Source organism: Leuresthes tenuis, unplaced genomic scaffold (genome assembly GCF_036924035.1).
Source record: "Leuresthes tenuis unplaced genomic scaffold, fLeuTen1.0.hap1 SCAF_8, whole genome shotgun sequence".
Taxonomy (NCBI): domain Eukaryota; kingdom Metazoa; phylum Chordata; class Actinopteri; order Atheriniformes; family Atherinopsidae; genus Leuresthes; species Leuresthes tenuis.
Genome location: NW_027325362.1, coordinates 2,112,615 through 2,138,517, shown reverse-complemented (window position 1 = coordinate 2,138,517; position 25,903 = coordinate 2,112,615). Strand labels below are relative to the sequence as shown.

The 25,903-nt window shown below is 44.8% G+C and overlaps 1 protein-coding gene across 2 annotated transcripts; it reads right to left on the bottom strand.

Annotated features, from left to right (window-relative positions):
- Nucleotides 1-1,167: 1,167 nt before the first annotated feature.
- On the bottom strand, nucleotides 1,168-25,070 carry kif11 (kinesin family member 11). Of its 2 annotated transcripts, none has more exons than XM_072390523.1 (27): nucleotides 24,901-25,070; nucleotides 24,566-24,668; nucleotides 22,846-22,975; nucleotides 22,556-22,653; nucleotides 22,390-22,468; nucleotides 18,793-18,978; nucleotides 18,595-18,719; nucleotides 17,883-17,973; nucleotides 17,654-17,799; nucleotides 12,441-12,537; nucleotides 11,895-11,990; nucleotides 11,321-11,409; nucleotides 10,089-10,176; nucleotides 8,519-8,592; nucleotides 7,050-7,164; nucleotides 6,823-6,894; nucleotides 5,535-5,670; nucleotides 5,285-5,457; nucleotides 4,912-5,037; nucleotides 4,672-4,827; nucleotides 3,700-3,839; nucleotides 3,444-3,604; nucleotides 3,240-3,358; nucleotides 1,966-2,188; nucleotides 1,705-1,886; nucleotides 1,498-1,608; nucleotides 1,168-1,365 (listed from the first exon to the last, which is right to left on the bottom strand). In XM_072390523.1, the coding sequence occupies exons 2-27, from the start codon at nucleotides 24,631-24,633 to the stop codon at nucleotides 1,255-1,257; spliced, it is 3,192 nt and encodes a 1,063-aa protein (XP_072246624.1). In that variant the 5' UTR covers nucleotides 24,634-24,668; nucleotides 24,901-25,070; the 3' UTR covers nucleotides 1,168-1,254. The 2 variants fall into 2 exon arrangements, with proteins under 2 accessions (XP_072246624.1, XP_072246625.1); XM_072390524.1 differs by having other exon boundaries at nucleotides 1,168-1,362.
- Nucleotides 25,071-25,903: the final 833 nt, after the last annotated feature.

Sequence of the window (25,903 nt, the reverse complement as noted above, 5' to 3'; positions counted from 1 at the left end):
TAACTCTGAGCTATGAAGCATTCAGGCAGAAAAAAGGCTCCTAACTCAAGGGATGAACCAGTGTTGTGTCGACACAGAACAGACAACTTAGCAAAGAAGCCATTTTAAACTGGATCTTTAGGCACTTTGTCACAAAGACACATCATTTGTTCCCATTTCTTTAGCTGCATCTATGAAAAACAGCAAAGAAAACACAGTTTGACAGACAGAAAATAGGATTTCTGCAGCAACAAGGTGATTCCCAAAGAGCTATTAGCTGAAAACTTGGCGTATCTCAGCATGGTGTGCAGTGTGTCCTTAAAACATTTGAGGAAACTGGACAAGTGGAGGACAAAAGAAGAAGTGTCAGGCCTAAAAAACTATCTCCAGCAGATGAACAGGATCTGAAAGTGATGTCCTTAAGAAAGAGGAAAAAATCCAGCTGTGACCTGACAGGACCTGAGAGATGCATCTGGACCTTCAGCTGATCCATCTACTGTTGGCCCAAGCCTCATCAGAAATGGTCTCCATGGAAGGGTGGCTGTCAAGAAGCCATTCTTAAGGAAGGGAAACAGGGAGAAAAGGCTGAGCTGTGCCAAAGGACACAAGAAGTGGACTGAAAATCAGTGGCAACAGGTCTTATGGAGGGATGAATCCTCCCCAGAGCCCGGACCTCAACATTATTGAAGCAGTGTGGGATCATCTGACAGAGAACGGAACAAAAGGCAGCCCACATCCAAAGAAGAGCTTTGGGATGTCCTTCAAGAAGCCTGGAGAACTATTCCTGAAGACTCCTTTTCCTCACCTGTCCTAAATAAATGAATTCAGACTGTAAAGTGACATTAAATATCCACAAATAAGTTAATATAATCAAAGTTTCCAACCATCAAGAACCAACTTTTTCTCATTCATGTTGACGGATTATTTTTTTTAAGTAAAATCGTCCCAAGAAATTAAAAATAAATCAGAAATGTGGTACTTAATCATTCAAATGTGGCTTCTGCTTCCTTCTTCATTCGGTTCCTCATTTCAGACAAAAATCGCAGCAACTTTGAGAGCTGAAGATGATTCATCAGGTCACTTTATTCCACACTTAAAACCAGTAACTATCAGAGGTATAAAACAGGCATATATCTCTATTTTACAAGCAACTCGAAAATCCTGGAGACATTTAGGCAGTTAAAAGGAGACATTTCATGAGACATCTTAATACTTAAGAGACGAAAAAAACAGCTGGACAGAAATAAAGTTATTTTAAAACACGTCGAAGCTGCTTCAGTTCTGACAGCGGAGTGGCAGCCTGGATTTCTGAGGAGTTGTGGAGTCGTTTTCTGATGCTTTCGCTTTGGAGAGGCTCTTTGAGTCCTTTTTACTGCTCTTCTTCTTCTTCTGGGAAAGTAGAGAAAACACAATAAGCAACATGGCACAGCTTCATTTCCCTCAATTTGTGTGAAACGACGTCACAAATGCTCAATTCTCTGCAGGTGGAGCCAATGAACTGCTTTGTTTCCAGCTCACCTTGAAGAAAGGAACTCGTTTGCTCTCGTTGAAGACGAGGTTCTCGTCGATGAAGGACGGCTCCGTGGCCAAGCTTTCGTTGCAGTTACTCATCTCGTCCTCCAGAGAGTCCTGGAAGCAGAAACAGACGAGTCACTCGGTCAGATTACCTGTGAGCCCATCGTAGTTCTGATGTTTGAGGAGCTGAAAAAGAAAGTGCGAACATACGTGGTCCACCTGGCTGAGTTTGTCCTCCTCGTCCTCCTCCTCCTCTTCCAGCTCCTCCTCCTCCTCCATGGCGGCCTGCAGTTCCTCCTGCTGCCTCCGGAGGCTCTCCAGCAGCTCGCAGCGGCTCCGCGACTTGTTCAGCTGCCGAGGATACACAAACTGCCGCCGCTGCGGGGTGGTTCCTGAAGGCAACAGCAGGACGGGTTTCAGAATACGAACAGGACTCATCCGGACCATGCACCTGGATGTTAAATGTCTCACCGGTGGGAACGTCCTGCTGCAGCTCCTCCCGCAGGAAGCTGTGGACCAGCTGCTGGCCCGTCTCCATGTGCTCCTCCAGCTCAGCCCGCTGCTGCTCCAGGACGGTCCGGTCCAGAGAAGTCTGGTTCTGCACCAGCGTCAGAGCCTGCTTTGTCTCCGTGTGCCGGCCTGAGAGCTCCTCTTCAGCTGCCCGGAGCTGCTCGGCGCAGCAGGTGTTCACGCTCTGCAACAGTGAAGGAAGCTTTGACCTCTCAGGTTCGTTTAGAGCAGCTCAAATACACAGTGGGACGAAGTTTTAAACTGAACAAAGCCTTTTAATATGGAACCCAACAAGTTTAGATTTAACAATGAATACTGAACAAGGCTTTTATAACTTTAAAGTCCAGGGCTGCAAAACTTAGCTGCTAATAATAATAAAAACATATCAAAGGCATATTAAATTAAATTAAAATAAAAATGTAATGCCTCCTTTCTGTTCGCAGCCTTCTGATTTATGTCAAAATTAGCTTCTTACACAGGCTAATAAATGTGAAAATAAAATAACATAAACCTCTTTTCATCTCCTTTACTTTCTGGCTCCTTTGAGCTGAGTCCAGGTCCTTATATTTGTCCTGGTGTTTCCTTTCATAGTGTCGTCTAATATTATCTCCTAAGTTACTCCTTAGTTACTCCTTAGTTACTGACTCTACAAACAAGACAAACAGGTCTGTCTTTTACATAAACAGATATTCTGTCTCCCACATGTCTAGAAAAGTTCTATTTTCTGCCTTTCTTTTGGCCATTTTTTGGTAGGTAACAGTGACAGCTGTGGTTTGAGGTCAAAGTGTGGTCTGGGGGAGAGGTGGGGGGCACAAGAAGACCGCTAGCATAGATGCTACTGACACAGAGGAGGGGGCGTATCTGCCTCTGTTCTAATTGACTCGCCAAAACAACAGCAAAGCATTATGGGATTTGTAGTATAAGCGGTGAATGCGGCGTTACAGCCGTATAATACTGGCGGCCAGCTCTAATATTTATTTGAAATTGCCTCGCGGGCCAGAGTTTGACACCTATGGTTTAAAGCGTCAGACTCACAAAAACGGGCCACAAAAGCAGGAAAGATTGAACTTTTCTTTGTATTTAATGCAGAAATAACTTCTCGTGTCCACAGTGGTTCTCCTGAACAATTATCTCCTGAGCAGCCGCACAAAAAGCACATTCAGACCTGCAGAGTGACGGCAGCCTCAGAGCTTTGACTCCTCAGCTGCCAAACAAACCTTTGAACCCATCGTTACCTGATGCAGCGCCTCAGCGTCCGTGGAAATCTTCCCCGCCAGGCTCAGGTGTTCCCGGGCTTGGGAGGCGGCGTGCTCCCTGGCTCGGAGGCTCCACCGGAGGTCCCGCTCCACCAGACCTGCAGGCACACATGAACGTTAGCAGCGATCCACACTCACCCCGTGCTGGAGGCCTGAGTGAGGTCAGAAAGGGTCGTTTGGTACCAGACACGGAGCGGTGGAGGTCGGAGCAGTAGCCGCTCATCTCCTCCAGCAGCTGCTGGCTGTCGTTGGCGGTCAGACGCAGAGAGGAGGCGAGGGAGGAGGAGGTGGAGCAGAGCAGGTCTGCCTGGGCTGAAGCCTGAGTCTCTGCGGAGCTGCAGCTGCTGCAGAGAGGAGCAACAAGACGCCAACATGACGCTTTGTGACGTTTCAACACGAGGATGAAAGCAGCACAGCTCGACCCGAAGGCGGCGCTCACCTGCTGATGTTCTCCTGCAGCCGGACGACGGGTTTCTGCAGAGCTTTGGAGGCCGAGCGCAGGTCAGTGTAGTCCTGCTGCGCCTGGATGCTCAGCAGGTTGAGCTGGTCCTGCAGGCACTGGATGGTCTGCTTCATGCCCTGAAACAGGAAGCCGGTCACATTACAGCTGGTGACATCACAGCCGGTCACATTAAAGCTGGTGACATCACAGCCGGTGACATCACAGCCGGTGACATCACAGCCGGTCACATCACAGCTGGCGACATCACAGCTGGTGACATCACAGCCGGTGACATCACAGCCGGTGACATCACAGCCGGTGACATCACAGCCGGTGACATCAGAGAAGAGACTCAAAGGAAACCTTTTGTTTCAGGGAGAAGAAAATCCAGCTTTCAGCAGCATCCTTTCATATCACCTCAGTTCAGAAAAATCCTGGGAGATTTTACACATTTTATGCTGCTGCACATCAGATTTGTGCACAAACCAGAGTTCTTCCTGCAGCCTGGACCCTTAACTGCTCCCTTTCCTGTCCATCAAACTGATGCTAACACCAAAAGAAAGCAGATCAAACGAATGAAGCTAATTAAGGAAAGTCGATTCGACTCGATTCTTTCCATAAATAAAGCTTATCACCATAAACTCCGCCTGGTTGGAGCTCGAGGACACTTTTTAAACTTAAACTTAAATCCAAAGAGATAAACATCTGGCTCCAACAACCAATCAGAGCCAAGAAGAGTCAAACCGGCATTAATCGGTCTCGATTCCTCCCGCCTTAGTCCTTAAACTGGTGTCCATTTAACAGCAAACACCTTAATCTACACTTTAATCTTCTCATTTCTGTCTGAGGAGCATTGGATCTGTTCCTCTGAAAGCTCTGAAAGTAGGAGGAGCTGTTTTTAGGTGTTAGAGCGGCTCGTTTGGGATGCTGCTGCAGCTTTAACCCGTTCCAGCTGCTCCAGCTGCTCACCGTCTGGTGTCTCTCCTGCGCCTGCCTGATGGCGTCCTCCAGCTGGTCGTGCTCAGCCTGCAGGGCGCTCAGTCCCTTCACGGCGGCCTGCCGCAGACTCGCCAGCTCCTGGCCCAACCCGCTGAGAAACGCACCCGTCTCCTTCATGGCCTCCACCTGAGAGACGGCCAAACATGGTGAAACTGCAGGAGACAACATCCTTCCTCCTTTGGGCTGAAACACGGCAGCACACGGACTCACCTGATTGGCCAGAGCTCGCTGAGTCTCCACCGAGGCCTTCAGAGTGTCGCCGAGCTCTTTGACGGCGGACAAACCCATCAGCGTGCGAGCAGCCAGAACCTCCTCCATGTCCTGCTGATGCTCCTCCTGCACACAAGCTCCGATTATCAGTCAGTCAGTACCGGCTGCAGCGTTAATGACCTTCTGCACAGTTTGGACTCAACTACAGAACCACTGAACGCTTGTTTGAAAGGTTCTGGTCCGATTACCGACCCTCTTCTGATCTATAATCCCAGGGATGAAAGGAAGTCCAGCTTTCTCTCTTCCTCTGGGTTCGTTTCCTGTTACTTTCTAACTGCTTCCTCCATTTAATTCCAACCAGCAGCCAACTCACCAGCAGCTGCAGCAGACCGTCTTTGTCCTGCCGACTCAGCGCCTCGTGCTGCTGGACGCGCTGCTGACAGCGGGCCACGCCCTCCGCCACCAGCGACCCGACTCCGCCCAGGACCGACTCCACGGTGCTCAGAGCGCCTTTCAGCGCCGCCTCGTTCGTAAGGACAACAGAATCTGAGCAGAAAGACGGGGTGAATGTGGGCGATTCCTTTCATCTGAACCGTTCAAACGCCGCAGCGCTCGGGTCTTACCGACGGCCCGCGAGTAGCCGCTCAGCATGAGCTGGTGTTTGGCGCCGTGCTCCTGAACGCACCGCTGCATGTCGCCGAAGGCGCCGTCCATCCGCTGGGCAAAGGTCTGCTGGATCTGCACGTTGTGCTGCTCCACCTGCAAGTTCAGCGCCGTTTGTTAGTCACGGCGGGACAGAGTTCTGTCCGTCTGCCACACTTTGGACCAAGTGGTCCTGCAGTCACACAGATCTGCGGTTTCCTGTCCTAAAAACTGATGCCAATACCAAAAGTAAGCAGAGATAAATCTGAAATCTGTGGGAAATCTGAACCAAGCTTCCAACCGTGTCCATAAGGTACCGGTACCGGGCCTTTTGCCCGTGGAAACTGGGTCAGGCTCATTTCTGGGCTTTGTCACCAGTTTAAAGCATTAATTTACAGCATTTCTCTGGGCAGCCAGGAGCCGGATGGACTCCAGTTTGTCGGCTTTGGGTTGGACCTCTGCTTTGAGCTGCTGGTGTCAAACTTTTCAACTCGTTACTCCTCTGAAAGTAAAGAACTGAGCCATAAAAAAAGCTCCAAACAGTTCACAGAACCGGGCGTCAGCGTTTAGTGGGACAACTTTCCCCGCCTCAGCAGTTTAACGTCACGTGCACGCTGCTGCACGTGCACGTGAAGTCAGCTCACGCACAGCCGGGGCATCTGTGGAGCTTTGAGTCTGGACAGATCTTTGTGGGCGGGGCCTCAGTCAGACCCGTTTGTCAGGTGAAGACATCTGGATAAAACCGAGGAGCAGCACTTTGATGCTTTTTAAAGTTTATTCTTATGAGAAAACTGACAGGAAGAACTTTACAGATTTCCCACTGATGACCTCTGACCTCTGAGCAGCTGTTGCAGAACAGGAAGTTTCACACTAAAGAAATGAGCCTCTTTAAATCAGGGCTAAAAACCTACTTATCTCAGATGGCTTTTAATACCCAGTAGTATGGAGACACTTTTATATTATCTTATTCAATTTTGCTGTATTTTCACTTATTCTTTTCTTTATTTATTATCTGCTGTAAAGCACTTTGGAAATGGATTGTTGTAAAGGGCTGAATAAATAAATTACATTTACATAAAGACCAACAGATTCTCAGGTGAATGAAGCTGAGAAAAGGCATTAATCACCTCATAAATAATGCAAATGTTTCTGTTTGGTTGAGAAACTCTTTGATTAAATGATCCGATCTGTGTCCATGAACTCAGCAAAAATGCTGAAAATAAAACCCTGAAAACTTAAGAATTAAACGGCAAAACGTGGCCGATTGACCTTTTTCTTCCGGTCCAGCTTCTCGTGGAGGCCCGACACGTCGCTGGTGCTGGCGTCCACCGTCACCAGGAGCTGTGGGAGGAGACACGAGATCAAGCAGGAAGACATTTTGAAAAGGTTAAAACCAGCAAAAAAGGAGAGAAAAGAGGAAGTCAGGGTGCATTTTAAGCATGGGAAGTAGAGCGAGAGAAAGAAGAAGAAGAAAGGCGACAGGAAGCAGCTGGTACCTGTCCGGCTGTGTTGTACAAGCTTTCCTGCACGGAGCTGAGCTCAGAGCAGATGAACTCCTCCTCTGTGAGCTTCTCTTTAGTCTTCTGCAGGTCTCTGCTCGTCTCCTCCAGCCTGAAATCAGCACAGATGGACATCTTTTTAAACTGGAACCGCGACTCAGACGCAGTTTGGAGGGAATAAAACAGACTGCAGTGTTTCCACAGGCTGGCAGGAAGCCTCAGATATTCCCTCCAGTGCTGGAGTCGGCTTCAAACTGGTTCCAGCACAGAGCTGGTTTGGTTTTTCACAGCCAGAGCAACGTCACGGCTTTAAACCCACGCCAAAGAGCCTGGTTTCCCTGCACAGGTGTCCTAATATTCCCATTAAAACCCGCTTTAAGCAGCTGTTTGTGAACTGAACACGACCCGGTATCCGTTCTTTAAACAGCAGGAGCTTTACATCCATGTTGCAGCTCAGTTCTTCATCATTTCCTCAATTAAACAAACTCAATTCTTCTTCTGAGACCAACAGACTCGTCTTCTCTTACTGCAAATCCAAAGTGGAAAAAAAACCAGGCTTTTGATAAGAAGTTGCCCGATAAAACGGCCGATTAGCGATTGTTCACATTGTATTTCTGTTCTTCTCTGGAAGGTCATTTGCACTCAAAAGGCCTCATGCTGCTGCATAAAGTGCACAAACAAGTGTTTAGATTGTTTATTCCTACTTAAATGTTCCACATTGTTTCCTGTTATTAATATCTTTTGTTCATAAATGTTCCTTTTTTTTGTTTAAATTGATTTTTATCATGTAAATAGAGGGAGAAAAACCGATATTGGCTTCAGGAATTGGCCCAAAAAGAATAAAAATTAATCGATAGCACATATCAGGGATCGGTTAGGACTGATCGCAGGAAGCAATGTTTGCAAATCCAAAGTGGAAACAAAAACCAGGCTTTTGATAAGAAGTTGCCCGATACATCAGCGATTGTTCACATTTCTTTTTTTGTTGTATTTCTGTTCTTCTCAGGAAGGTAATTTGCACTCAAAAGGCCTCATGCTGCTGCATAAAGTGCACAAACAAGTGTTTAGATGGTTTATTCCTACTGTTATACATTTAAATGTTCCACATTGTTTCCTACTATTAATATCTTTTGTTCATAAATGTTTCTTTTTTTGGTTAAATTGAGACTTGTGTCATTTTTATCATGTACATAGAGGGAGAAAAACCGATAATGGCTTCAGGAATTGGCCCAAAACAAGTGCACAAACAAGTGTTTAGATGGTTTATTCCTACTGTTATACATTTAAATGTTCCACATTGTTTCCTGTTATTAATACGTTTTGTTCATAAATGTTTCTTTTTTTGTTTAAATTGAGACTTGTGTCATTTTTATCATGTAAATATAGGGAGAAAAACTCAGGAATCGGATATCAGGGATCGGTTAGGACTGATCGCAGGAAGCAATGTTTGCACAGCAAGTCTTTACCTCTGCTGCTTTTCGTCCAGGTCCACCGTGCACTGCTCCAGTCGGGTTTTACTGTCCACAAACAGCTCCGTCACCTGCAGAGAAAACAGACCAAACTTCAGTCAAACTCCAGATGTTTGGCCCCGTGGTTCCTGCAGCTCAGAGAATCTCTCTGCAGCCACAGCTCGGGAGGAACTGCTGGAGCTACCGAAACCACGAATGCTCCACACAAGGAGCCTCACTCACAGATTAGCCCTCATCAACATCATATCATCTGATAAAAATGTACTCCATCAGGATCCAGGAGGGAAACCTCAGAACCAGCAGCTGTTTTTGGAGTAAATCAGCCATAATCAGCCTTCAGTCAGCTCTTAATTACTGGCTTCTGGCTCATTCTGGTGAATGTTGGCTGTTGTTGTGCACGTTTCCAGGCCTGAAGCTACAGCAGCTTACAAAGATGGCTTCCACAACATTTCGCTTTACATGTTTCTGGGCTTTTGACGGCGTTTTTGTTGCCTTAAACGTGACAAACTCATGCTGTTCTCCATCCTCCATCCCTCAGCTGGGATCAGAAATGTGAGGCTAATCCTTTCAAAACCGACTGGAAACACACATTAGCGTCTATATTTCATCAGTTTCTTGTCATTTGGAGCAAAAGCCAGATGACATTTGACATTTTCAACCTTTGTTTTATCAGTTTAATGCTCAATGATCCCAGTTTAATGATCAATGATCCCAGTTTAATGATCAATGATCCCAGTTTAATGATCAATGATCCCAGTTTAATGATCAATGATCCCAGTTTAATGATCAATGATCCCAGTTTAATGCTCAATGATCCCAGTTTAATGCTCAATGATCCCAGTTTAATGCTCAATGATCCCAGTTTAATGCTCAATGATCCCAGTTTAATGCTCAATGATCCCAGTTTAATGCTCAATGATCCCAGTTTAATGCTCAATGATCCCAGTTTAATGCTCAATGATCCCAGTTTAATGCTCAATGATCCCAGTTTAATGCTCAATGATCCCAGTTTAATGCTCAATGATCCCAGTTTAATGCTCAATGATCCCAGTTTAATGCTCAATGATCCCAGTTTAATGCTCAATGATCCCAGTTTAATGCTCAATGATCCCAGTTTAATGCTCAATGATCCCAGTTTAATGCTCAATGATCCCAGTTTAATGCTCAATGATCCCAGTTTAATGCTCAATGATCCCAGTTTAATGCTCAATGATCCCAGTTTAATGCTCAATGATCCCAGTTTAATGCTCAATGATCCCAGTTTAATGCTCAATGATCCCAGTTTAATGCTCAATGATCCCAGTTTAATGCTCAATGATCCCAGTTTAATGCTCAATGATCCCAGTTTAATGCTCAATGATCCCAGTTTAATGATCAATGATCCCAGTTTAATGATCAATGATCCCAGTTTAATGCTCAATGATCCCAGTTTAATGATCAATGATCCCAGTTTAATGATCAATGATCCCAGTTTAATGATCAATGATCCCAGTTTAATGATCAATGATCCCAGTTTAATGCTCAATGATCCCAGTTTAATGATCAATGATCCCAGTTCCACGCCTACCTTCTTCAGCTCCTCCTCCATGAGGGCGATCCTGTCCGTGTACTCCGTGATGTGCTCATCGTGAGAGGTGATCTGTGACATCATGCTCCTGAAACGCACACAGCAGCGACAGTCGGTCAGATCGTTGGGGAACTGGCGCCACCTGCTGTTCCAGCCGAGGTTCTCCACCTTTCATGTTCATCTCAAACAGTTATAAACAGTTTTTCCCTCATTAAGCTGAGCTGAATCCATCCTTCCTGGTACTGATGATGCGATACGGACAGTTATTACAGCCATAATCACCCCAAGCATCAGTCTGCAGCTGGTTCAGGGTTGTTCTGAGAGCTTTTTAAAGCTTTATGGTTCGGCACATGAACATATAACCGTCCTTACTCTGACTTCAGAGCTCTGAGATCCCTTGAAAAACTGCTTTTAGCCGTTTCCAGTTAAAATTACCGTATTTTCTGGAGTATAAGTCGCACTTTTTATCCACAGTTTGGCTGGTTCTGCGACTTATATATTAAAATATATATAATTTTTTAATGTTAATTCATGCTGACTGACATGAACCGAGGAGTAAAAACTGATATCTGCAGCCCTGAGAGGACGCTTTAGGCTCGTGGCAACTATATGCTAACAAAGGAAGCTAATCGGCGGCTGAAAGCAAGATGGCCGACCATTTAGAAGGAGTAATTTCTAAGTAAGAGCGACTTATAGTCTGGAAAATACGGTAAATGTGTCGTCTGCACTGCCCACTTTAAAACAACTGAAGATATTTGTTCTCCTTGGCCTTTTCGTGCACTTTTTACAGGAAGTCTCTGCTAAAACGTGTTTCTTTTCTTTTATTCTGTACTTTAGGTCAGCTGTGGCTGTTTTAAACTGCTTCTAATAATCAGCCAAAACTTAATGATTACAGCAACTCTTTGAATATTTAAGCAGGAAACCTGGAAACGTCCATTTATGTTGTTGGAGACGTGTTTTCTAATATTCTACATGACATATTTATCACAGACAAGTTATCAATTACAAGCTTTGTAACCTCTGAAAATAAATAATCACAAAATCCTTAATTACCAAGTTTGACAATCAACGGTCAGAGAAAAATTTGCCCTTTTTTCCACATTTTTCTCTTCTTCATTTAGAAATTATCCATTAGAAATTAAATAAGAGATAAAATTCAGTTGTAAACCAGTCGCAGCGACTTTAATATGCACCAGAGAAGAAGAAAATGAGCAGAATTAACTGCGACTTACTCGTAGTTTTCTGAAGACAAATAAACTCCGTTCTTGTCTCTCGTGGCGGCCAAATCGCGTTTCAGACGCTCGATCTCCTCCGTGTATTCCTGAGAGGACAAAACAGCGAAAGATGACTCTGCTGTGGAGTTAATTACGCTTCCTGAGCACATATTTGAGCATTTGAAGTCCCTCCCAGCTCAAAAAAAACTCTGTTCCAGCTCCAACATTATCTCACATCATGATGCCTTCAGGGTCCCTCAGACCGTAGGTTTTCTGCATTAATATGCATTAATATGCACATATGAGCACTAAACCAGAGCCTGTCATCACTCTGCAGATACATTGTTAACGGAGGCTTTTAAAGACTAAACATGGATCAGAACAAACAGTCTGGGGTCAGATGCGGGGAATCCAAGTATTTCAGAATAAAACTTCAGCAACAACATGCTTCAAAGGGCAGTAATTTGTGTTTGAATGCATGTCTGAAAGATATTAAACAGGACAGAAGAGGAGGAGCGCCTCATACAACCAGCTGCTGTGAGGAAATGGTTAAAAAGGAGCTGCTCTGCGAGCTCAGATGAAGCTTCTCTACCTTGATGAGCGTCCTCTTGGTGAGTTTCTGGTTGACTTCAGGTTTGTTCATGATGTTCTTGGCTCTGCTGGCGTACTCCAGCGTGCTCAAAGACTCCTGAAAATGAAAAAAAAAAAGGGTAATTCAACAGGAAATGTGTACAAGGGCTCAAACACCACAGAAGAAGGACGAAAACGCTTCAATAAAAGAAGCAACGAGACCAAAAATAAGCTGAAAGTCTCATCTGGGCGTCATGTTTCAGAGATTTCAGTCATTTAAACTCAACACAAACAAGCATAAAACACTTAAAACAGGTTGAACGAAGTCTTTCTGCTTTATAAAGCAAAGAATCAACCAAAGTTCTGAAAGAACCTGCTTCATGACGCATTTTTAATGCTTTTTAGTGCCGTTTGCCGCATTAGTTAAAGTACATTTAGAGGAATTCAGATGGCGTTTTCCCCAGAGATGAAAGGTTATTGATCAGAACATGGAAACAACACATTTATAAGCAGATTTGTGAAGAAAGATCATTAAAAACTTAAATCAGGAGGCCTTCAGCAGACGTACCTCGAGGTTGCTGGAGGAGGGCGACACGGTGGCGATGATGGAGGTTTTTGTGCGGCCTCCCAGCGAGTCCTGGAGGATTCTGGTCAGCTTGGACTCTCTGAGGAAGGAGAGAGCAATAAATTAAATCAGAAACCATTAAATGGTCAGTCTGACAGCAGCCGATCACAGGATCACTGCCAGGGAGAGTTTATACATGTCCTGTATGAGAAAAAACATGCAGGAGAGGCACCAGAGTGCATGAAATTCAAGAGAAACTGAAAATCTGACAGTTGCTGATGTCAGAACATGATGCATTGCTGCATATTTCCCATTTGTGTGCATCAGAGTTTAAAAAAGGAACAGAAAGGCTTCCTCCTGCAGACTGACCCTAAAGGAACAGAAAGGCTTCCTCCTGCAGACTGACCCTAAAGGAACAGAAAGGCTTCCTCCTGCAGACTGACCCTAAAGGAACAGAAAGGCTTCCTCCTGCAGACTGACCCTAAAGGAACAGAAAGGCTTCCTCCTGCAGACTGACCCTAAAGGAACAGAAAGGCTTCCTCCTGCAGACTGACCCTAAAGGAACAGAAAGGCTTCCTCCTGCAGACTGACCTTAAAGGAACAGAAAGGCTTCCTCCTGCAGACTGACCCTAAAGGAACAGAAAGGCTTCCTCCTGCAGACTGACCCTAAAGGAACAGAAAGGCTTCCTCCTGCAGACTGACCCTAAAGGAACAGAAAGGCTTCCTCCTGCAGACTGACCCTAAAGGAACAGAAAGGCTTCCTCCTGCAGACTGACCCTAAAGGAACAGAAAGGCTTCCTCCTGCAGACTGACCTTAAAGGAACAGAAAGGCTTCCTCCTGCAGACTGACCCTAAAGGAACAGAAAGGCTTCCTCCTGCAGACTGACCCTAAAGGAACAGAAAGGCTTCCTCCTGCAGACTGACCTTAAAGGAACAGAAAGGCTTCCTCCTGCAGACTGACCCTAAAGGAACAGAAAGGCTTCCTCCTGCAGACTGACCCTAAAGGAACAGAAAGGCTTCCTCCTGCAGACTGACCCTAAAGGAACAGAAAGGCTTCCTCCTGCAGACTGACCCTAAAGGAACAGAAAGGCTTCCTCCTGCAGACTGACCCTAAAGGAACAGAAAGGCTTCCTCCTGCAGACTGACCCTAAAGGAACAGAAAGGCTTCCTCCTGCAGACTGACCCTAAAGGAACAGAAAGGCTTCCTCCTGCAGACTGACCTTAAAGGAACAGAAAGGCTTCCTCCTGCAGACTGACCTTAAAGGAACAGAAAGGCTTCCTCCTGCAGACTGACCCTAAAGGAACAGAAAGGCTTCCTCCTGCAGACTGACCCTAAAGGAACAGAAAGGCTTCCTCCTGCAGACTGACCCTAAAGGAACAGAAAGGCTTCCTCCTGCAGACTGACCCTAAAGGAACAGAAAGGCTTCCTCCTGCAGACTGACCTTAAAGGAACAGAAAGGCTTCCTCCTGCAGACTGACCTTAAAGGAACAGAAAGGCTTCCTCCTGCAGACTGACCCTAAAGGAACAGAAAGGCTTCCTCCTGCAGACTGACCCTAAAGGAACAGAAAGGCTTCCTCCTGCAGACTGACCCTAAAGGAACAGAAAGGCTTCCTCCTGCAGACTGACCCTAAAGGAACAGAAAGGCTTCCTCCTGCAGACTGACCCTAAAGGAACAGAAAGGCTTCCTCCTGCAGACTGACCCTAAAGGAACAGAAAGGCTTCCTCCTGCAGACTGACCTTAAAGGAACAGAAAGGCTTCCTCCTGCAGACTGACCTTAAAGGAACAGAAAGGCTTCCTCCTGCAGACTGACCCTAAAGGAACAGAAAGGCTTCCTCCTGCAGACTGACCCTAAAGGAACAGAAAGGCTTCCTCCTGCAGACTGACCTTAAAGGAACAGAAAGGCTTCCTCCTGCAGACTGACCCTAAAGGAACAGAAAGGCTTCCTCCTGCAGACTGACCTTAAAGGAACAGAAAGGCTTCCTCCTGCAGACTGACCCTAAAGGAACAGAAAGGCTTCCTCCTGCAGACTGACCTTAAAGGAACAGAAAGGCTTCCTCCTGCAGACTGACCTTAAAGGAACAGAAAGGCTTCCTCCTGCAGACTGACCTTAAAGGAACAGAAAGGCTTCCTCCTGCAGACTGACCCTAAAGGAACAGAAAGGCTTCCTCCTGCAGACTGACCCTAAAGGAACAGAAAGGCTTCCTCCTGCAGACTGACCCTAAAGGAACAGAAAGGCTTCCTCCTGCAGACTGACCTTAAAGGAACAGAAAGGCTTCCTCCTGCAGACTGACCTTAAAGGAACAGAAAGGCTTCCTCCTGCAGACTGACCTTAAAGGAACAGAAAGGCTTCCTCCTGCAGACTGACCTTAAAGGAACAGAAAGGCTTCCTCCTGCAGACTGACCTTAAAGGAACAGAAAGGCTTCCTCCTGCAGACTGACCTTAAAGGAACAGAAAGGCTTCCTCCTGCAGACTGACCCTAAAGGAACAGAAAGGCTTCCTCCTGCAGACTGACCCTAAAGGAACAGAAAGGCTTCCTCCTGCAGACTGACCTTAAAGGAACAGAAAGGCTTCCTCCTGCAGACTGACCCTAAAGGAACAGAAAGGCTTCCTCCTGCAGACTGACCCTAAAGGAACAGAAAGGCTTCCTCCTGCAGACTGACCTTAAAGGAACAGAAAGGCTTCCTCCTGCAGACTGACCTTAAAGGAACAGAAAGGCTTCCTCCTGCAGACTGACCCTAAAGGAACAGAAAGGCTTCCTCCTGCAGACTGACCTTAAAGGAACAGAAAGGCTTCCTCCTGCAGACTGACCTTAAAGGAACAGAAAGGCTTCCTCCTGCAGACTGACCTTAAAGGAACAGAAAGGCTTCCTCCTGCAGACTGACCCTAAAGGAACAGAAAGGCTTCCTCCTGCAGACTGACCCTAAAGGAACAGAAAGGCTTCCTCCTGCAGACTGACCTTAAAGGAACAGAAAGGCTTCCTCCTGCAGACTGACCTTAAAGGAACAGAAAGGCTTCCTCCTGCAGACTGACCCTAAAGGAACAGAAAGGCTTCCTCCTGCAGACTGACCTTAAAGGAACAGAAAGGCTTCCTCCTGCAGACTGACCTTAAAGGAACAGAAAGACTTCCTCCTGCAGACTGACCTTAAAGGAACAGAAAGGCTTCCTCCTGCAGACTGACCCTAAAGGAACAGAAAGGCTTCCTCCTGCAGACTGACCCTAAAGGAACAGAAAGGCTTCCTCCTGCAGACTGACCCTAAAGGAACAGAAAGGCTTCCTCCTGCAGACTGACCTTAAAGGAACAGAAAGGCTTCCTCCTGCAGACTGACCTTAAAGGAACAGAAAGGCTTCCTCCTGCAGACTGACCTTAAAGGAACAGAAAGGCTTCCTCCTGCAGACTGACCTTAAAGGAACAGAAAGGCTTCCTCCTGCAGACTGACCTTAAAGGAACAGAAAGGCTTCCTCCTGCAGACTGACCTTAAAGGAACAGAAAGGCTTCCTCCTGCAGACTGACCTTAAAGGAACAGAAAGGCTTCCTCCTGCAGACTGACCTTAAAGGAACAGAAAGGCTTCCTCCTGCAGACTGACCTTAAAGGAACAGAAAGGCTTCCTCCTGCAGACTGACCTTAAAGGAACAGAAAGGCTTCCTCCTGCAGACTGACCTTAAAGGAACAGAAAGGCTTCCTCCTGCAGACTGACCTTAAAGGAACAGAAAGGCTTCCTCCTGCAGACTGACCTTAAAGGAACAGAAAGACTTCCTCCTGCAGACTGACCCTAAAGGAACAGAAAGGCTTCCTCCTGCAGACTGACCTTAAAGGAACAGAAAGGCTTCCTCCTGCAGACTGACCCTAAAGGAACAGAAAGGCTTCCTCCTGCAGACTGACCCTAAAGGAACAGAAAGGCTTCCTCCTGCAGACTGACCCTAAAGGAACAGAAAGGCTTCCTCCTGCAGACTGACCCTAAAGGAACAGAAAGGCTTCCTCCTGCAGACTGACCCTAAAGGAACAGAAAGGCTTCCTCCTGCAGACTGACCCTAAAGGAACAGAAAGGCTTCCTCCTGCAGACTGACCTTAAAGGAACAGAAAGGCTTCCTCCTGCAGACTGACCCTAAAGGAACAGAAAGGCTTCCTCCTGCAGACTGACCTTAAAGGAACAGAAAGGCTTCCTCCTGCAGACTGACCTTAAAGGAACAGAAAGGCTTCCTCCTGCAGACTGACCTTAAAGGAACAGAAAGGCTTCCTCCTGCAGACTGACCTTAAAGGAACAGAAAGACTTCCTCCTGCAGACTGACCCTAAAGGAACAGAAAGGCTTCCTCCTGCAGACTGACCCTAAAGGAACAGAAAGACTTCCTCCTGCAGACTGACCCTAAAGGAACAGAAAGGCTTCCTCCTGCAGACTGACCCTAAAGGAACAGAAAGGCTTCCTCCTGCAGACTGACCCTAAAGGAACAGAAAGGCTTCCTCCTGCAGACTGACCTTAAAGGAACAGAAAGGCTTCCTCCTGCAGACTGACCCTAAAGGAACAGAAAGGCTTCCTCCTGCAGACTGACCTTAAAGGAACAGAAAGGCTTCCTCCTGCAGACTGACCCTAAAGGAACAGAAAGACTTCCTCCTGCAGACTGACCCTAAAGGAACAGAAAGGCTTCCTCCTGCAGACTGACCCTAAAGGAACAGAAAGGCTTCCTCCTGCAGACTGACCCTAAAGGAACAGAAAGGCTTCCTCCTGCAGACTGACCTTAAAGGAACAGAAAGGCTTCCTCCTGCAGACTGACCCTAAAGGAACAGAAAGGCTTCCTCCTGCAGACTGACCTTAAAGGAACAGAAAGGCTTCCTCCTGCAGACTGACCTTAAAGGAACAGAAAGACTTCCTCCTGCAGACTGACCCTAAAGGAACAGAAAGGCTTCCTCCTGCAGACTGACCCTAAAGGAACAGAAAGACTTCCTCCTGCAGACTGACCCTAAAGGAACAGAAAGGCTTCCTCCTGCAGACTGACCCTAAAGGAACAGAAAGGCTTCCTCCTGCAGACTGACCCTAAAGGAACAGAAAGGCTTCCTCCTGCAGACTGACCCTAAAGGAACAGAAAGGCTTCCTCCTGCAGACTGACCCTAAAGGAACAGAAAGGCTTCCTCCTGCAGACTGACCCTAAAGGAACAGAAAGGCTTCCTCCTGCAGACTGACCCTAAAGGAACAGAAAGACTTCCTCCTGCAGACCCACCTGTACGGGACGTGCGGCCTCTTCTCCACCAGAGCAGTGATGACCCGGCCCAGCGTCAGCAGCGACTGGTTGATGTTTCCCGCTTCACGAGCTCGTTTGTCCACAGCTCCCGAGCGGCCGATGTTCTCACTGCCGGCGAGATCCACCTGGAGAGGACACAGCGCTCATTATTCATTCACATCACCGTCAGAGACGGCCGCCGCCGCCGCCGAACACCTTGGATTCTCACCAGGTTGAGCTTCCCGATCTTCACCAGCTCCTCTCCGTCCAGCGTGATCTCCTTCATGTGGATGGTGACGGAGAAAACCGAGTGGGAGCGACTGCAGAGACAGCAGAGAACCTAAGAATTACTGAGATTACTAAGAATCTGTCAAACCTTTCCTCACTTTAATCTCTTTTCCCCGTTTAATTTATCAAATGATGATTCTGCCAGAGGTTTGTTCCTGGTTCTGGTTCTGCCAGAGGTTTGTTCCTGGTTCTGGTTCTGCCAGAGGTTTGTTCCTGGTTCTGGTTCTGCCAGAGGTTTCTTCCTGGTTCTGGTTCTGCCAGAGGTTTCTTCCTGGTTCTGCCAGAGGTTTCTTCCTGGTTCTGCCAGAGGTTTCTTCCTGGTTCTGCCAGAGGTTTCTTCCTGTTAAAGGGAGTCGTTCCTTTCCACAGTCCCTCAGGCTCAGGACGGGAGATTGGACTGAAGACAAGTTTCGGTCCAATCTGTTGGTTTCCTTAGCTAGGATATTATTTTTTGAATTGGCTCCATATGAATTAATTGGATTATGATTACAATGAATTGAATTCCAATTGGCTTGAATTGGACTTTATTATTTAAGTGCCTTGAGATGACAATTGTTGTAATCTGGCGCTTTATAAATAAAGTTTAATTGAATTGAATTGAGCACATAAAACTGGTGAATCGCTGAGGCGTGCACTTTTCTCCCGGCGGGTACCTGGAGTAGGCGTTCATGAGCGTGGAGGCCGTCTTCCTCTTGGCCGAGCCTCGCTCAAGGATCTGATAGACCTCGTCTTTGTTGTGGACCGTCACCTCCTCCAGGCCCTTGACCACCACGCCTCGCTGCAACACAAACAGGCGTCAGAACACAGGACCCCACACCTGGACAGGCGTTCGCACCCTGCTGGACAGAAACCTTGTTCCGCGGGTCGTCGAACAGCTGCAGCCGCTCGGTGACGTCCTCGGAGGGGCTGAGAAGATCGAACAGCTCCTCGTTGTAGATCTCCAGCAGCGAGACTTTGACGGAGAACTCGGTGCCGTTCTCAGAAAGCTTCTCAAAGATCTGATGCAGCGTTCGTGGGATGATGCCGGCCAGCGGGTCCTGAAAACAAACCACAGGAGGTCATATCTCAGAGCTACTTCCAAAGGGCAACACATTCAGCTTGGGTTTGCTTCATTTCTGAGCATCAAAAACAGCTGAATAACTTCCATTTCTGCTCCTGAGCATCAAAAACAGCTGAATAACTTCCATTTCTGCTCCTGAGCATCAAAAACAGCTGAATAACTTCCATTTCTGCTCCTGAGCATCAAAAACAGCTGAATAACTTCCATTTCTGCTCCTGAGCATCAAAAACAGCTGAATAACTTCCATTTCTGCTCCTGAGCATCAAAAAAAGCTGAATAACTTCCATTTCTGCTCCTGAGCATCAAAAACAGCTGAATAACTTCCATTTCTGCCCCTGAGCATCAAAAACAGCTGAATAACTTCCATTTCTGCTCCTGAGCATCAAAAAAAGCTGAATAACTTCCATTTCTGCTCCTGAGCATCAAAAAAAGCTGAATAACTTCCATTTCTGCTCCTGAGCATCAAAAAAAGCTGAATAACTTCCATTTCTGCTCCTGAGCATCAAAAACAGCTGAATAACTTCCATTTCTGCTCCTGAGCATCAAAAAAAGCTGAATAACTTCCATTTCTGCTCCTGAGCATCAAAAAAAGCTGAATAACTTCCATTTCTGCTCCTGAGCATCAAAAACAGCTGAATAACTTCCATTTCTGCTCCTGAGCATCAAAAACAGCTGAATAACTTCCATTTCTGCTCCTGAGCATCAAAAACAGCTGAATAACTTCCATTTCTGCTCCTGAGCATCAAAAACAGCTGAATAACTTCCATTTCTGCTCCTGAGCATCAAAAACAGCTGAATAACTTCCATTTCTGCTCCTGAGCATCAAAAACAGCTGAATAACTTCCATTTCTGCTCCTGAGCATCAAAAACAGCTGAATAACTTCCATTTCTGATCCTGAGCATCAAAAACAGCTGAATAACTTCCATTTCTGATCCTGAGCATCAAAAACAGCTGAATAACTTCCATTTCTGCTCCTGAGCATCAAAAAAAGCTGAATAACTTCCATTTCTGCTCCTGAGCATAAAAAAAAGCTGAATAACTTCCATTTCTGATCCTGAGCATCAAAAACAGCTGAATAACTTCCATTTCTGCTCCTGAGCATCAAAAACAGCTGAATAACTTCCATTTCTGCTCCTGAGCATCAAAAACAGCTGAATAACTTCCATTTCTGCTCCTGAGCATCAAAAAAAGCTGAATAACTTCCATTTCTGCTCCTGAGCATCAATAAAAGCTGAATAACTTCCATTTCTGCTCCTGAGCATCAATAAAAGCTGAATAACTTCCATTTCTGCTCCTGAGCATCAAAAACAGCTGAATAACTTCCATTTCTGCTCCTGAGCATCAAAAACAGCTGAATAACTTCCATTTCTGCTCCTGAGCATCAAAAACAGCTGAATAACTTCCATTTCTGCTCCTGAGCATCAAAAAAAGCTGAATAACTTCCATTTCTGCTCCTGAGCATCAAAAACAGCTGAATAACTTCCATTTCTGCCCCTGAGCATCAAAAACAGCTGAATAACTTCCATTTCTGCTCCTGAGCATCAAAAAAAGCTGAATAACTTCCATTTCTGCTCCTGAGCATCAAAAAAAGCTGAATAACTTCCATTTCTGCTCCTGAGCATCAAAAACAGCTGAATAACTTCCATTTCTGCTCCTGAGCATCAAAAACAGCTGAATAACTTCCATTTCTGCTCCTGAGCATCAAAAAAAGCTGAATAACTTCCATTTCTGCTCCTGAGCATCAAAAAAAGCTGAATAACTTCCATTTCTGCTCCTGAGCATCAAAAACAGCTGAATAACTTCCATTTCTGCTCCTGAGCATCAAAAACAGCTGAATAACTTCCATTTCTGCTCCTGAGCATCAAAAACAGCTGAATAACTTCCATTTCTGCTCCTGAGCATCAAAAACAGCTGAATAACTTCCATTTCTGCTCCTGAGCATCAAAAACAGCTGAATAACTTCCATTTCTGCTCCTGAGCATCAAAAACAGCTGAATAACTTCCATTTCTGCTCCTGAGCATCAAAAACAGCTGAATAACTTCCATTTCTGATCCTGAGCATCAAAAACAGCTGAATAACTTCCATTTCTGATCCTGAGCATCAAAAACAGCTGAATAACTTCCATTTCTGCTCCTGAGCATCAAAAAAAGCTGAATAACTTCCATTTCTGCTCCTGAGCATAAAAAAAAGCTGAATAACTTCCATTTCTGATCCTGAGCATCAAAAACAGCTGAATAACTTCCATTTCTGCTCCTGAGCATCAAAAACAGCTGAATAACTTCCATTTCTGCTCCTGAGCATCAAAAACAGCTGAATAACTTCCATTTCTGCTCCTGAGCATCAAAAAAAGCTGAATAACTTCCATTTCTGCTCCTGAGCATCAATAAAAGCTGAATAACTTCCATTTCTGCTCCTGAGCATCAATAAAAGCTGAATAACTTCCATTTCTGCTCCTGAGCATCAAAAACAGCTGAATAACTTCCATTTCTGCTCCTGAGCATCAAAAACAGCTGAATAACTTCCATTTCTGCTCCTGAGCATCAAAAACAGCTGAATAACTTCCATTTCTGCTCCTGAGTATCAAAAACAGCTGAATAACTTCCATTTCTGCTCCTGAGCATCAAAAACAGCTGAATAACTTCCATTTCTGCTCCTGAGCATCAAAAACAGCTGAATAACTTCCATTTCTGCTCCTGAGCATCAAAAACAGCTGAATAACTTCCATTTCTGCTCCTGAGCATCAAAAACAGCTGAATAACTTCCATTTCTGCTCCTGAGCATCAAAAACAGCTGAATAACTTCCATTTCTGCTCCTGAGCATCAAAAACAGCTGAATAACTTCCATTTCTGCTCCTGAGCATCAAAAAAAGCTGAATAACTTCCATTTCTGCTCCTGAGCATCAAAAACAGCTGAATAACTTCCATTTCTGCTCCTGAGCATCAAAAAAAGCTGAATAACTTCCATTTCTGCTCCTGAGCATCAAAAAAAGCTGAATAACTTCCATTTCTGCTCCTGAGCATCAAAAACAGCTGAATAACTTCCATTTCTGCTCCTGAGCATCAAAAAAAGCTGAATAACTTCCATTTCTGCTCCTGAGCATCAAAAAAAGCTGAATAACTTCCATTTCTGCTCCTGAGCATCAAAAAAAGCTGAATAACTTCCATTTCTGCTCCTGAGCATCAAAAACAGCTGAATAACTTCCAGCAGACCTGTTCGAATATGACATTTCAGGCCCTGAGTCACAGCAGAAAATGATGCTAAGATACTGCAACAACTCATGTGAAATCATAAGAAGTAAAAGTGCATTTCTCATCTAAAAAACCTCACATTTCACCACTAAATCCTTAAAAACGCACGGCTTTAGGGAATCTCCAGACAGTCTCACCTCCTCCCAGGTGAACTGCTCGTCCGGACTCCTTTCCCCCTCCATGGTGAAGGTCTTTCCTGTTCCCGTCTGACCGTAGCTGCAGCAGACACCAGCCAACACTTTTTATTCCTCAGGACACCAGAAAACACGCCATCACAGATCGGAGGAAAGTGCGAACACTCACGCAAACACAGTGCAGTTGTATCCCATGATGACTTCGTCCAGAATGGGGAAAACGACGCTCCGGTAGACGTCGATCTGCTTGGCCGCCGGGCCGAACACCTAAAGGAGGAAGAGAGGAGTTCAAACCAAGCAGAATCTGGAAAAAGCTGCTTCATTTCGACACTGAAACAGAACAAAATGACTTCCTGCGTTTTCATTCTGGTAAAATTCAACAGATTCTGAGCATTTTCAGGCGTTTAATCAACCAATAAAGTAAAAGAGGTTCTAAAACATTCTGCTGCTCCGACCCACCATGTCAAACGTGTAGGTCTTCCGCGACGCCTTGTCGTTCAGGCCTCCCGTGCGCACCGCCACCTCCTTCCTGTTCTGATCGCAGTCCACGACGCTGTGCGACGACTTGCGCTCCATCGTGTTGAAAGGCCTGAAACACCATGAAAGGCTTCTGAATTATCCGCTGAGGAGACTCAATCAAATAGTTCTGAAGCCTGGAACAAAAAGATTAACCCACAACCGCCTCTTTGCAAACATTTCCAGCAAATATCCAACTGAAAATTGCTTCTTTATTTATTTGGACAAAATAAACATATGAAATTAGGTGAAAAATGCAAATTAAAGCTTCAGAAATGAAAAGAGACGTCTTTAAACTTCTCATTTGTCCCCACATATCGCACTTAGTCATGCAAAGAAAGGTTGAAAATACTCAAATATCAGAGTTCAGTCCAATAAAATAAGATACTGGAGCCACAAAGCTGAGTAACTGCTTTATAAGAGATTAACCCAGGAGGATAAACCGATGATTAGACTCAATCAAATGGTTTATATTCCAGTTCTGAAGCCTGGAACAAAAAGATTAACCCACAACCGCCTCTTTGCAAACATTTCCAGCAAATATCCAACTGAAAATTGCTTCTTTATTTATTTGGACAAAATAAACATCTGAAATTAGGTGAAAAATGCAAATTAAAGCTTCAGAAATGAAAAGAGACGTCTTTAAACTTCTCATTGGTCCCCACATATCGCACTTAGTCATGCAAAGAAAGGTTGAAAATACTCAAATATCAGAGTTCAGTCCAATAAAATAAGGGAAGAAGATACTGGAGCCACAAAGCTGAGTAACTGCTTTATAAGAGATTAACCCAGGAGGATAAACCGATGATTTAACAACATTAACGGCTGGTTAAGGAGACTTTTCAGGGCGAGTAAACAGCAGCAACGACATAAAGATCTTTTTATCTCACCACAAATAAACTTAAAGACATTTTAGTTCAGAACAAACAACATTTCCTACCACTGTAAATTAAAATAGAAAGCTCTTATTTCCCATTACATGTGAAGACACCTCACTGAAGCCATGTTAACTCATAAAACAGCACATCGGTGGCAGGATGCTTCAGCCCCGTCTCATTTACAGAGATGGAACTTTATTCTGCCTCCCAGACAAGTTTCAGCCGCTTTCCCAACAAAAAGTGCAACAAAGTCAGCATTTAGACCAATATTAAGAGGTCTCAACATCACATTAAAACCAACTTAATCACAGAGAAACAGGCAGCTTCAGAGTGGATCATACAGCCAAGATTAAACTCTTTTTGTTGTTAGAAATGTTGCCTGTGCCCTATAAGATTTACATAAAGTTAAGTGTTTTAATATTTTCCAGTCAGTTGGGGCCCAAACTCGAACAATAATCTTTTATAAATCAGCATTATTTGCTTCAGTGGGATTGAAAAGGGATATTTAAAGGGTTAAAACTGAAGACTTTTCAATGGCTGTAACAATGGCTGTGGCAAAGTAACAATTGATCGTTGGATTTTCAAGGTTTCGGGAAGTAATTACCCCTTAAAAAATGTTTTTAACCAACTTTAGGCCACATCTATGATCAAATTAAATGAATACATGACCTGAAACATGATAATTACCTGCCATCTTACAGCCATTACAACTAAAGCTTCTTTAAACAGCAGAACCACCAACAGCCGAATAAAAACACGGATGAAAGCTGGTTTTGTCCCCTTACCTGCATCTCACAACCACTTGGATGTTTCTCCCCTTTTCCTTCGCTCCGCTCACGTTGTTGGAAGACATGGCTGCAGAGGGATGCTCTCCTCTGCGAAATGACCCTGTAAACACCGTTAAACCGCCATTTAACACGGACACAAAGCACAAACCCAGACATTAACAGAGCAGAAGAGACAGCTTCCGCTTCAAAGCCTCTAACTCCTGCTTATTCAACAGTAAACGACACGACAGAAAGGACGTGCCCCGTTATTTTAGACTACGCATCACGACTGTAGGTTAGCATCATAAAGTTAGCTAACGCAAACAAACTGGCGCTAATCCAAACTAACTTACCGAAAAAAACGTATACAACTCCCCTCCTTTCTCTCCACAAATTTTCCGCTTGTAGTATCCACCACTTCACTGAAATATAAATTCCTGTTTCAGCCGGTAATGACTCCTCCAACGGCACAGTATGTCCCCACAGATAATTTCTCTGGCGCTCTGAAACTTCACACAAGAAACATTTCAAACATTACTTTTAAATTTTTCTCGACCAATAGCCGGAGTGTAACGGCCAAACAAACAACGCGATTGGGTCAAAATGAACATGTGACCTATTCAGCGCAAAGCATCACGGGAGTGATCAAATAAAAATGCCGGAGTAAATCCACTAGGTGGCGACATTGTTCCTCCTTGACTTTATTGAAAGATTTATTTACGTTTTATATCTTCCCTTCTCACGACTGATTAAACTAACAACCGTCTTTAATCATATTTAATCTAATTTATCTTAAAACGTTTTACATGACTAATTTAACTGACTTTCTAATTTACTCTGCTTTTAAAGAAATATTTGATTATTCTATTTTCTTCTTCTTCTTCTCAGTTTGTGCCCCATTTTTCAAATTTCTTCTTCTGTAACGTCTCTGTTTATTTATTTATTTATTTTTTAAATAAATTTCACTTTATTTTTTTTATTTTTTGTACCTATTTGTACTTTATATTGACATTTGGTTTCTTTTTGTTATTGTTTTGTGTCTCCTGTGGTTATTTCCTGACTCCTAGTGGTTGTTTTTTCCATTCTCCTCAGTTTCAGTTTGTGTAATTTTTGATCATTGTACATCATTTGTGATAATTTTGCACCAGCTTTGTGTGTCTTCATGATTGTTTTTATATATCCTTACACTCAGTTAGCATCTCTTTGTAGGCTTGTGTCTCTTTGGTCTCGTTTCCATCAAACAGAAATTACCTGCCATCGTCCTCACAAAGCTCCACAGATTGATCCATCATCATATTTAGAAGGTCAGCCTTTAACATGCAAACAGATCTGGAACGAGCAGATAGAAACAACGTG

What these genes read in the sequence shown, in the direction of transcription:
- kif11 (XM_072390523.1), bottom strand. Translation starts at nt 24,633, where the DNA reads ATGTCTTCCAACAACGTGAGCGGAGCGAAGGAAAAGGGGAGAAACATC. An exon ending in AGATCGGGAAGCTCAACCTG is followed by an intron (nt 17,800 to 17,882) that starts GTGAGAATCCAA and finishes TGTCCTCTCCAG; the next exon opens with GTGGATCTCGCCGGCAGTGA. An exon ending in TGTACAACACAGCCGGACAG is followed by an intron (nt 6,895 to 7,049) that starts GTACCAGCTGCT and finishes CTCCTCCCACAG; the next exon opens with CTCCTGGTGACGGTGGACGC.